Source organism: Myotis myotis, unplaced genomic scaffold (assembly GCF_014108235.1).
Source record: "Myotis myotis isolate mMyoMyo1 unplaced genomic scaffold, mMyoMyo1.p scaffold_m19_p_2, whole genome shotgun sequence".
NCBI lineage: Eukaryota > Metazoa > Chordata > Mammalia > Chiroptera > Vespertilionidae > Myotis > Myotis myotis.
The window spans coordinates 38,442,319-38,455,605 of NW_023416324.1; the positions used below are offsets into that span (position 1 = coordinate 38,442,319).

The 13,287-nt window shown below is 40.0% G+C and overlaps 1 protein-coding gene across 3 annotated transcripts in view; it reads left to right on the forward strand.

Annotated features, from left to right (window-relative positions):
- PRKAA2 (protein kinase AMP-activated catalytic subunit alpha 2) overlaps positions 1–12,733 on the forward strand; it is a 50,536-nt gene extending 37,803 nt beyond the window's left edge. For 2 of the 3 annotated variants that reach the window (XM_036351951.1, XM_036351952.1), the window contains exons 7-9: positions 5,611–6,115; positions 7,770–7,896; positions 12,213–12,733. In XM_036351951.1, the coding sequence (XP_036207844.1) occupies positions 5,611–6,115; positions 7,770–7,896; positions 12,213–12,451 (871 nt within the window). In that variant the 3' untranslated portion in view covers positions 12,452–12,733. Of the gene's footprint in view, positions 1–5,610; positions 6,116–7,755; positions 7,897–12,212 lie in introns of those variants that run through there. The other variant, XM_036351953.1, reaches the window with a different exon arrangement.
- Positions 12,734–13,287: the final 554 nt, after the last annotated feature.

Genomic DNA, 13,287 nt, shown 5'->3' on the forward strand with positions numbered 1-13,287 from the left:
GGATCGAACCCACAACCTGGCATGTACCCACCCGACCAGAAGTCAAACCTGCCACCTTTTGGTGTACAGATGACACTCTAACCAATTGAGTGAGATGACACTCTAACCAGCCAGGGCCATTTTTTGATTCTTGTATGTATGTGCCCTGACCGGGGATGGAACCCACAACCTTGACATATCGGGAGAACGCTACAACTAACTGAGCTACCTAGCCAGGGCCTGTTTGGAAATTCTTGATTCAATAAAATAAAGTTCAACAGGCAAATAATTACTAATTGTTGAATAGTTATTACATACCAGATATTTTGCTTAATGCTTGACATGTTTTATTACATTGACCCTTAATAGGTAGCTATTATTAATCTTATTTTACAGACCATAAAACTGTTACCCAATTTAGATATGTAATATAATTTCTTATCTTCTATTATTTCTTTCTAAAAAAAAAGCTATCATTTTTATTACTAAGCACTTATTAGATGTTTATTACTATCATGATATAACAATAAACACAATGAATTCATTTTTGTCTTCACACTTCAAGTGTCTATTCATCATTTATTTATTCTGCATTTATTGACCATTTACTCTGTATTGGGTACTGGAGTATCGTATATAATAAAAGGGTAATGCTAATTGACTGCCCCGCCCTCATAGATGGCTCCCACAGCCAATAAGGAGGGAATATGTTAATTGACTGTCACGCCCTCAAAGATGGTGGCACCCACAACCACAAGATGGTAGTGCCCAGTCCCCTCAGCCCCACCAGGGTGGCAGGTACGCGGCAAGGCTGGGCCCTCCCCCAAGCGGGCCTGGCCACTCTGCACACCTGCCACTGGAGTCCCCCAGTCCCCTCAGCCCCCCAGCTGACCAGGGCCGGCCCGAGGCGCGGGCAAGCCTCAGATGGCCAGTCACTATGAGGCGCACTGACCATTTCTTGGTCCCTCTCCCAGCCGGCAGGCTCCTAATGATGAACAGGGAACCAGGGGTGGGTGGTGGCAGGGGGCGGGGCCGGCTGCAGGCAGCCGGGGAAGATGGCCCTGATCACAGGGCAGGCCTAGGGACCGTACCCGCGCACGAATTCATGCGCCCGGCCTCTAGTAGTTAATTAAGACATGGTCCCTTTTTCAAGGAGTTCCCAGTTTAGCGGGAAGAGTAAGAAGAAATCAACAACTATAGAAAAGTATGAGTGTTACAGTAGAATCTAGATGCTGTAGAGGTCACATCTTTGTACCCTCAGGGCCTGGCACATCACTATTTCTTATCACCACAACCATCACCATTTTTTTAACTTTTCAATTCAATTTCTATGTCACAAGCAGAGTAATATGTACAGAATGCAAATTATATCCTGTCACCCATCTCTGCAAAAGCTTGGAGTGATTTTCATTAACCATAGGTTCAAATCCCCAAACCTTTTTTATATCCTGCAGCTGTCATAACTTTCTGATATCTTTTACAACTCCAACCCATAACTCATGCTTTCATGATGGTGGTGTTAGTTTAGTTCCTTGGACATGGCAAAACTCTTCTTGTCTCAGAGTCTTTGCATGCTGTTTCTTTTGCTGGGAGTACCTATTCCTCTGCTCTTTGCTTAGGTGACTTCTAATCATTCTGATTTATGTCTATATATTCCTCAGAGTGGCTTCCCTAATCACCTGCCTCCTGTTCTGAAATATATTCCCTCATTTTACCTTGTGTTTTTTCACTCAGAATCTCTATCACAGGATTTTCATGTTTGTATATTTGTAACCATGTATTTATTAGTGTCCCAGTGCATGGATTTGTGCACATTGAAAGGAAATTAATTAGAAGAAATATTTTAATATCACTGTTTGCCTTTTCTCTATAATTGAAGTGTCAACCAAATTCACGATAAAAAAATGACAGATCAAAATACACGCATGCAATTGTCACCAGCGAGAGCTTTATATGTATTGCGCATGCCTGAGTCAAGTTAGCCTTTAATATATATGAATAAACTTGCTTAATTAGACCTGCTTTCTGATTTAGCTAAACTTTTTCCAACCCAGTGAAGCACCCCAACTTCTCTTTCAGGTAATTGTCAGCAACACAGCAGTAAATATCAACATGAAGCAGATTATTATTGTAGATCACACAGGGGAAAAAAAGGGTAAAATATTTAACTATATTCTGCACAGTGAGAAAACCTGAAGTCATTTTCAAGGTCCACCATTACTTCTTTTCAGTCAGGTCAAGTTTCTAAACTTTCTAAATCTCCATTGTCTTGCTAATGAAAAGAAAATAGGATTCTACCGAGTCTCCTATCTACCTACTGCAGGACTTTTGTGAGGATCAAATGAAATGAAGCCTTTGGGAAAAGGCTTCACAAACATTTGGTTGAACTGTAAAATGTTTGCACCTGGCTATAGAGCAAGTCGAGTTCCTGGGCTGAAGAAACTCCAAGGAGGCTAGTCCCTAGGGAGAGGAAGCTGGGCATTGTTACGTGTTACATGGCACCCTCAGCGACCGTTTCCAAGCTGGGCTGGGCTGTGGGCCGCATTTTGCACCATGGGGTCTTGGCAGCGTTGACTGTGATTTGATGGAGTGTCAGTCTGGGGTGGTGGTGGGGCCTGTGTCCCACTTGGGGGAAGCCGAGTGTTGGTTTGTCAGTGCCAGGTCCATTTATTTTTAAATGGCCAGTGCACGTCATGGCAGCTCCTGCGTTGAGTGTCTGTGCCCTGGTGGTCATTGCTCATCATAGCTACTGGTTGGAGGGAAGGACGGACACTTAGCCTTTATATATATAGATTATTGTATTTGTTTAATCTTACCCAGCTAGAATATAATCTCTATGAGGTGGAGGAAGGTATCTTTTTGCCATACAATGTCCTTAGTAAATACTCATAAATGAATTAATCAGTTAATAGAAGGTATCCAGTCAAATATATATTGATCTGAGGTTAAGCTTTGGGATTGCTCCATTCCCTCATGTAGTAATGCTTACACAATCTTGAAGGAATAGTACATGCTAGATGAAAGGGAATGGGATATAAGACCTCATGTGCAAAGACCCGGAGTATGAGAAAATAAGATTTAGGAGATTGGTTCTTGAACTTTTGGGTTTAGTAACTCTACACTCTTTTTTTATTTTTTAAAGCTCACATTTTATATATTTTTATTGATTTCAGGAAGGAAGGGAGAGGGAGAGAGAGAGATAGACACATCAATGATGAGAAAGGATCATTGATCAGCTGCTTCCTGCACATCCCCCACTGGGGATTGAGCCCACAAACTAGGCATGTGCCCTGACTGGGAATCGAACTGTGACCTCCTGGTTCATAGGTCAATGCTCAACCACTGAGCCATGCCTGCTGGGCACCCCTTTACACTCTTAAAGTTGAAGTCTCCAAAGAGTTGGTGTTTTTTTTTAATGCAGGCATGTCTGTCAATGTTTAACATATTAGAAATGAAAAATGAGAAATTTAAAAATTATTTAATTTACCTAAATAATAATGGACCTATACATGTTAACCTAATAACATCTTTTATGAAAAATAACCATATCTCCTCCTCCCCCCAAATGGTGACAGGAGTGGCATTATTTTACATTTTTCAAATACCCTCAGTGTTTGACTTAATCAAAGACAGCAGCTAGGTTCTCATATCTACTTCTTCATTCACTCTGTTGCAGTATGTTGTATTAGTCTAAGTCTACTGACTATGTCTGACCTCAGTCCTACAAGGGGTTGGAAAAGAGGAACATTTTAATAGCTTTCAGATAATTGTAGGTATTTTTCTTTGATATGAAACCAAAGCTTAACATGTTGGTTGCATTATCAAGTTAGAAAACATATCAATTAACTGTTGCACTTAATTATATTGAAATCCACTGTTTTATTTTGAATGTATTTGTGTCCATGTATAATCCTATATAATAAAGAGGTAATATGCAAATTAGCCCTCACACCCTCACAAGATGGCTGCCTATGACCAGGCTGGCAGGGGTGTTAATGAGGGACGACCAAATGACTGAACAAGCAGGCTGTGTGGGGCGACCAGACCGGCAGGGGGGTTAGTGAGTGATGACCAAACGACTGAACAGCAGGCTGCGTGGGGCGACCAGGCCAGTAGGGGGGTTAGTGAGGGATGACCAAATGACTGAACAAGTAGGCTGGTGGAGCGGCCAGGCTGGCGGGGGGGCTGTGAGGGGCGACCAGGCTGGCGGGGGGGGGGGGCAGTTGGGGGCGACCAAGCCAACAGGTGGTGAGCAGTTAGAGGCGACCATGCTGGCAGAGGGGGGCAAATTGGGGGCAATCAGGCCAGTATGTAGAGGCAGTGAGGGGTGTTCAGGCCAGCAAGGGGGGGGGCGGTTAGGGGTGACCAGGCAGGCAGACAGGTGAGCGATTAGGAGCCAGCAGTCCAGGATTGTGAGAGGGATATCCGACTGCTGGTTTAGGTCCGATCCCCGGGATCAGGCCTAAACTGGCAGTTGGACCTCCCCTAAGGGGTCCCAGATTGGAGAGGGTGCAGGCTGGGCTGAGGGGACCTCCCTTCCCATGCATGAATTTCGTGCACCGGGCCTCTAGTCTATAATAATAAAAGCGTAATATGCAAATCGACTGAATGGCCGAACAGTGGAATGATCATCCGGATGCCCTTCCACACGCCCTTCTGGATGACCTTCCGGACGAAGCCGGGGCTATGAGGGCCAAGGCAGCTGCCAGGGCTGTGAGGGCCGAGGCAGCTGGGGCTGCTAAGGTCTACTCTTGCATGAATTTCACTCATTGGGCCTCTAGTTCTGTAATATGGGGCACTGTACATTTGGAAAATATTGGGTTATTGAGTTAAAGGGATTTTCCAAATGGTGACATTTCATTATATAATATTATAAAAACTAGAGGCTTGGTGCATGAAATTCGTGCACCTGGGGGGGGGGGGTTTGTCCCTCATCCCAGTCTGCACCCTTTCTCAGTCCAGGACCACTTGGTGGACATCCCTCTGCAGTCCAGGACCGCACGCTCTTTACTGCCTCCTGCTTGCTGTTCCTTATCGCTCAGCTCGCTGCTCCTTAGTGCTGCTGCGGAGGTGGGAGAGGCTCGCCAGCCGTAAGCCCAGCTTCTGGCTGAGTGGTGCTCCCCCTGTGGGGACACACTGACCACCAGGGGGCAGCTCCTGTGTTGAGCATCGGCCCCCTCGTGGTCAGTGCGCATCATAGCGACTGGTCATTCTGCCGTAATGGTCGTTTAGGCTTTTATTATATAGATTATCATTATCATCATCACTACAAAGTTATCAGAAAAGTCTTGAAGTATTGGGAAGTTTTCAAACTCGTGCACACAGATACAAACTCAAAATTCTAAAATTTTGCTTGAGAGGTTGGATTTTATCATTGACATCAAATACTTCCAGTTGTCTCCTTCACAGTGACAGGTTCATTTTGTTTATTTTTGAGAAAATGTCAGCCAAATACCAAGTCTGAATAACCATAGTTTTCTCAAGGGTAAGGTTATTTAACTCACCCAGGGTTACATAGCTAGTAAGTAACTAGGTATTTCTGATTCTGTTATATTGTGTTGCCCATGTCTAAATTATTTGGGACTTGCCAAAGCATGTTCTTACAATAGTGTATTGTGGTGTTTTTCCTAGAGAGCATGAATGGTTTAAACAAGATTTGCCCAGTTACTTATTTCCTGAAGACCCCTCCTATGATGCTAACGTCATTGATGATGAGGCTGTGAAAGAAGTGTGTGAAAAATTTGAGTGTACGGAATCAGAAGTAATGAACAGTCTATATAGTGGTGACCCTCAAGACCAGCTTGCAGTGGCCTATCATCTTATTATTGACAATCGGAGAATAATGAACCAAGCCAGTGAGTTCTACCTCGCGTCTAGTCCCCCAACAGGTTCCTTTATGGATGATAGTGCCATGCATATTCCTCCAGGCCTGAAACCTCATCCAGAAAGGATGCCACCTCTTATAGCAGACAGCCCTAAAGCAAGATGTCCATTGGATGCACTGAATACAACTAAGCCCAAATCTTTGGCTGTAAAGAAAGCCAAATGGCATCTTGGAATCCGAAGTCAAAGCAAACCATATGACATTATGGCTGAAGTTTACCGAGCTATGAAGCAGCTGGATTTTGAATGGAAGGTAGGAAATTGTATATTAAGATCATTTGTAGAAGCCATTTTTTTTTGTATAGTAAACTGCTCTCAACTGCTGAGTTGAGTACTGAGGTCAATTAAAGATTTGTTTCTTATTTAGATAGAAATTTAGTGGTCTTGATACTTCTGACTATAACTGCCATTCTTTGCAATAATATACCATGTGCATTCAAAACAAGACAACTCTCTGTAAGGAAGAGGTATGTTGATGTTGAGGACCTACATATTTTTGAATTACAAAATAGTATTCTTGGCAAAGAAACAAAAAGTAATCAACTTGAAATCACCTGAGAAAATAGTCCACCTGTTTCAGCATTCATTATATGCAGCGGTTCTCAACCTGTGGGTCGCGACCCCTTTGGCGGTCGAACTACCCTTTCACAGGGGTCGCCTAAGACCATCCTGCATATCCGATATTTACATTACGATTCATAACAGTAGCAACATTACAGTTATGAAGTAGCAACAAAAATAATTTTATGGTTGGGTCACAACATGAGGAACTGTATTTAAAGGGCCAGAAGGTTGAGAACCACTGCATTATAGCAGTAAAAAGTCATATGTCTTCAAAGATGCTATGTTTTTACATTTCTCTCTCCCCTTTTAGGCAGGTTTTGTCTTTGCCAGTATCAGTAGCAGCTAGTGGTCAATACATAGTATACATCAGGATATATTTATTCAGTGAACAAATATTTTTCTCTAAGTTGAGAAAACCTCTCTTCCTTGGCTGGTGCTTTCAATCCTTAATTACAAAATATATTTTTACTCTCAGCCCACATTTTACTTTTTAAAAATGTAAGTGCTCAAATTCATTTCAATTCTATTTATTTGTTGGGAATAAAAGCATTTTTTTTTTTATTCCAGGTATTCCTTTAACGCTTGTTCCTTTTTTGAGGACTGTGAATGTATTTTTAAAGGTAGAAGAAAAACATTCAAACATACCATGTAAATATTCACTTGACATGTTTGAATATATCAGTCATTTTCATTTCATTCTTTGTATGTGAAAGGCATAGATAAAATATTTCCTTAAATCCATTTAAAACTCAGACCTCTCTTTTCTGAAGTAGTCATTAGTCAGTTAAAAAAGAGATGTTAATATCTTTAAAATTCCTTACCAAAAAATTTTTGTAACTAATTTGAGAGATGTTTTTGCAAACCCTGAATCTTCTTTATCTGAGCTGCAGTATTCTTATTTTCAGAGGCAGATAATATATTTCTTTTTCACAGGATTTTTTGTGATATTTAAATTTTGTGACAATACCTGTTAACAATGCCTGATACAAACCTGTAACACATTAGTTTCCCTTTATTTCTTCTATTCCATATTTATAGGTAAAAGTATTCAAGTTGAGGCTGGGCAGCCAAAATTTTCATTTTAAAGTGAGGCATATATAGAATGAAGGCTAGACTCTATAATCTCTGAGTTTCTTTTAATTTTAATTGCTGTAAACAGTATTGTTAGTGAGGATTAAAAATACTGAATTACCATGTAATATAAAAAGGGATCATCCGGGAATTTCTTCTCTATCCCACTTCTATCAGTGATTCTTTTTTATATTCTTTGCAATAAGAATAAGGACATGTTTTATAGTTTGTTAATTTTAACATTTTTCCTTCACAAAGATTTCTTGTTTTAGGTAGTGAACGCATACCACCTTCGTGTCAGGAGAAAAAACCCAGTGACTGGCAATTATGTGAAAATGAGCTTACAGCTTTACCTGGTTGACAATAGAAGTTATCTTTTGGACTTTAAAAGCATTGATGGTAAGGAAGCTATGCAGGCATGAGTTCTGAGAAGATAAAACTTGGCACTAGTTGACAAGATGTTAAAATCATCTCAGAGGCATGGTGGGTAGGTCTTTTATACTGGTTTTTAAGTAATCTAGATTTAGCTAAAAATGTAAGTGAAATGAAGAAGATCAAAGACACATGGAATATCTCTAACCCAGCACCTCTCCAAAAGAAGTACTTCCTTGCCATAAAAAAGTCATTTGACGTGTTGGTTGTGGAGCAAAAACCAGGGAAGCAATTTTTAACTAAAATTAGCTGATGTTGTCAGGTTCTTTATCTCATTCCCTCATTCATAATTTGTTACTGTTAGTATTACAATATCTAAACTTGCCCTTCATCAGCTTCTCTCACCCTGATTGGCCAAAATGACCAAATAGGCCTCTCTTGGGATTTAGGTTAGATTTCGGTGCCCATGGCCATCCAGGAGCCAAAGGAGCCAGGGAAGGAGGTCCTGTCCAGATATTCACTGTGTGCCTGGGTGGACCAAATGTGCTTATTTCATTCATAGGCCAAAGTAGAATAACAACAGAATAAACCAACGGTCAGGAACTGAATGGAACAGGAGAGTTTAGATACAGGAAGTTGATTTAAACAGAGCTTTTAAATTTTGTTTTTGAAATACCATCATCTATAGCAGTGTTTATATATCCCTAGACCACCTTTATAAAAATTACCCAGAATTCTTATTAAAATGCAGATTCTTGGGAACTGCCCCCAGACCTACTAATCCAGAATCTCTGGAGACGGGAGACTAGGAATCTGTTTTGTTGTTGTTGTTAATCCTTACCCAAGGATATTTTTCCTTATTTTATTTTTTAGAGAGAGTGGAAGGGAGGGGAAAAGACAGAGAGAACCATCCATGTGAGAGAGACACATCAATTGGTTGCTTCCTGCACACACCCTGACTGGGGCTGGGGATTGAGCCTGCAACCCAGGTACACTTGACTGGAATCGAACCCAGGATCCTTTAGTCTGAGGGCCGACACTCTATCCACTGAGCCAAACTGACTAGGGTGGGAATCTGCATTTTTAAAAAGATTTTTAAAAATCTTTATTGTTGAAAGCATTACATATGTCTCCTTTTTTATCCCATTGACCCCTTATAGCCCACCCTCCACCCTCTATCCCAGGCTTTCACCACCCTATTGTCCGTGTCCATGGGTTATACATATATGCATTCAAGTTCTTTGGTTGATCACTTCCCAACCCTCCACCACCCCCCACCCTCCCTCTGAGATTTGACAGTGTGTTTCATGCTTCTACGTCTCTAGATCTATTTTGTTCAACAGTTTATTTTGTTCATTAGATTCCACATAAGAGTGAGATTATGTGATACTGTCTTTCTGTGACTGGCTTAGTTTGCTTAGCATAATACTCTCAAGGTCCCTCCACATTGTCTCAATGGGTAAGAGATCCTTCTTTTTTACTGCTGCATAGTATTCCATGGTTTAAATGTACTACAGCTTTTTTATCCACTTATCTACTGATGGGCACTTGTGCTATTTCCCAATCTTAGTTATTGTATATTGTGCTGCTATGAACATGGGGGTGCATACATTCTTTCTGATTGGTGTTTCAGTTTCTTAGGATATATTCCTAGAAGTGGGATCACTGGGTCAAATGGCAATTCCATATTTAATTTTTTGAGGAAACCCCATACTCTTTTCCATAATGACTGCACCAGCCTGTATTCATACCAGCAGTGTACTAGCATTCCCTCTTCTCCACATCTTTGCCAGCACTTGTCATTTGTTTATTTGTTGATGATAGCCATTCTGACAGGTGTGAGGAGATATGTCATTGTCGTTTTAATAGACAATGGGCACATTTGGTCCACCGAGGTTTGTGTTTTTTCATATGTCTCTTGGCCATCCTTATGTTCCCATTGGAGAAAGGTCTATTTAGGTTCTTTGCCCTTTGTGTGTGTGTGTGTATGCTACCATCATTGAAACTAATGAAATAATGGGAAATAAAACACTGGATATTTTTGGTCTTTCAAATTAGGAAGCACTGTACTTTAAAATATAATATTGATGACTGCTTTGAGAAAACAATATAGTATTTTTTTAATCTTTATTGTTGAAAGTATTACCTATGTCCTCCTTTTCCCCCGTTGACCTCTCCCACTCTGCCCTCACCCCCCATCCCAGGCCTTCACCACCCTATTGTCTGTGTCTGTGGATTATGCATATATGGATATGATTCATTGGTTGATCTCTTCCTACCCGCCCCCTCCCCTGCCTTCCTTCTGAGGTTTGAGTCTGTTCGATACTTCTGTCTTAGGGTCTATTTTTGTAAATTGCAATAGCTATTGTAAATTATGCTACTACCTTTTTGCCAATTTTTTAATTGGATTGTTTGTCTTCCTTTTGTTAAGTTGTATGAGTTCCTTGTATATTTTGGATATTAACACTTTATTAAATGTATGTCAAATATGTTCTCCCTTTTCATTTTGTTGATGGTTTCTTTTGCTGTGCAGAAGCTGTTTATTTTGATGTAGTCCCATTTGTTTACTTTCTCCTTAGTTTCCTTTGCCCTAGGTTCTAGGAGATGTATCTGCAAACATATTGCTATGAGAGATATCTGAGATTTTGCTGCCTATGGTTTCTTCTAGGATTTTTATGGTTTCACGTCTTATATTTAAGTCTTTTATCCATTTTGAGTTTATTCTTGTGTATGGTGTAAGTTGGTGATCTAGTTTCATTTTTTTTTGCATGTATCTGTCCAATTTTCCCAGCACCATTTATTGAAGAGACTGTCTTGACTCCATTGTATGCTCGTGCCTCCTTTGTCAGAAATTAATTGAGTGCAGTGGCTTGGGTGGATTTTTGGGGTCTCTGTTTTGTTCCATTGATCTATATGTCTGTTCTTGTACCAGTACCAGGATGTTTTGAATACAGTGGCTTTGTAATTTAACTTGATACTGAGTATTGTGATCCCTCCAACTTTGTTCTTCTTAAGATTTTTGTGTCTATTCAGGGTCTTTTTTGGTTCCATATAAATTTTTGGAGTATTTGTTTTAGATCTGTGAAATATGCCATTGGTAATTTACTAGGGATTACATTGAATCTGTAGATTGCTTTGGATAGTACATTTTTTTTAATGTTGATTCTGCCAATCCATGAACATGGTATGTTCTTCCACTTGTTTGTATCTTCCTCCATCTCTTTTTTTAACGTCCTGTAGTTTTCCGAGTATAAGTTTTTTTTTTACCTCCTTAGTTAAGTTTATTCCTAAGCATTTTAATTTTTGTTGCTATGGTAAATGGATTGTTTGTTTTGATTCTCTTTCTGAGAATTCATTATTGGTGTATAAAAGTGCCATTGATTTCTGGTGTTAATTTTGTATCCTGCTATATTGTTGAATTCCTTTTTTAAACCTAGTAGTTTTTTGGTGGAGTCTCTAGGGTTTTCTTTGTACAATATCATGTCATCCTTTCCAATTTGGATGCCTTTTATGTTTTCTTCTTGTCTGATCGCTGTGGCTAGCACTTCCAGTACTATGTTGAATAAGAGTGGTGAAAGTGGGCATCCCTATCTTGTTCCTGTTCTTAGGGGAAATGGGTTTAGTTTTTGCCCATAAAGTATGATGTTGTCTGTAGGTTTGTCATATATGGCCTTTATTGAGTTATGATCCCTCTATTCCCACTTTGATGAGAGTTTTTTTTTTTTTAAATCAGAAATGGTGTTACATTTTGTCAATAGCTTTTTCTGCATCTATTGATTATGATCATGTGATTTTTGTCTTTCAGTTTGTTTATGTGATGTATCACATTTATTGATTTGCGAATATTATACCTGCCTTGCACCCCTGGAATAAATCCTACTTGGTCATGGTGTATAATCTTCATTTTTAAAAAGATCTTCCTCACCCCCCACCCCAAGGAGTTTCATTGTGTACCAAAGGTTCACAGAACCACTATGTAATGGTTACTTTTATCTTAGTGATTTTTTGTTGATACACCACAAGAAAATCCTTCAGGATGTGCTTTATTCACATGCAAGTATATAGTTTGATTTCAAGGTTAATGCCGAATCCTTGCTGAGAAGGATGTAGGGGGTCACATTTTGACTGTATGGAAGTGTTGTGATTAATTAGTCATGTCTGTTATGTTTGTTGGGGAGGGAAGAGGTCACCTGCTCCTAAAACACTGAAATATAACATTTATTATTTAGTCGCCTTTGCCCAGATGTGTTTACTTACTTAATTCTCTGATGATAGCATCTTCATAAGAAGGGCTGGGGCAAATATACCTTTCTGATAAATTGCTCTGCTTTGGTCCATTTCAGATGAAGTGATGGAGCAGAGGTCTGGTTCTTCGACACCTCAGCGTTCCTCTTCTACTGCTGGCTTACATAGACCCAGATCAAGTTTTGATTCTGTGACTGCTGAGAGCTATTCACTGTCGGGCTCCCTCACTGGCTCCTTGACTGGAAGCACACTGTCCTCAGTTACACCTCGCCTGGGCAGCCACACCATGGATTTTTTTGAAATGTGTGCCAGTCTGATCACTACTTTAGCTCGTTGATGATTTTCCCCTAGTTTATATCTTTCTGTTGTTGCACTGTGAAATCACATGTATTCTTTAAATTATTATTTTACTTATGTGTACACATACTCTAAAATGCTGATTGACAGACATGAATATTGCCAGGGGACACTCAATGCCATTGAAATTATGAAAACAAAAGTCTGACATTTTATTTATCTGTAGAAATCTGTAATTGTACTATGATAAATTCATATAGGCAGTATCATTAGTAGATGAACACTGATGAAGATCGTTAATTAAAATTGTGAATTCATTACAGATGATTAATACACCTTCACTGGTGAACAATCTCAGTCAGAGGGTGGTTTGGCAGCACCTCCTTGCTTTACTCTTTGGTGTAGGTAAATCCAGTTACTACCTAAAAATTTCAGCAAACTTTAAGCTATGTTTATGCTCCCAATTCTTTTCTTTTTTTTAATCCTCATCCAAGGAGTGAGGATATTTTTTCCATTGATCCCTTAGAGCAGTGATGGCGAAGCTATGACACGCGTGTCAGAGGTGACACACGAACTCATTTTTTTGGTTGATTTTTCTTTGTTAAATGGCATTTGAATATATAAAATAAATATCAAAAATATAAATCTTTGTTTTACTATGGTTGCAAATATCAAAAGATTTCTATATGTGACACGGCACCAGAGTTAAGTTAGGACACGCCGAGCTCAAAAGGTTCGCCATCACTGCCTTAGAGAGAGTGCAAGTGAGAAGGGGAAAGAGAGAAACATAGATGTGAGGGAGACACATCGATTGATTGCCTCCTGCACATGCTCTGACCAGAGGTGGGGAACAATCTGGGAACCCAAGTACCTGCC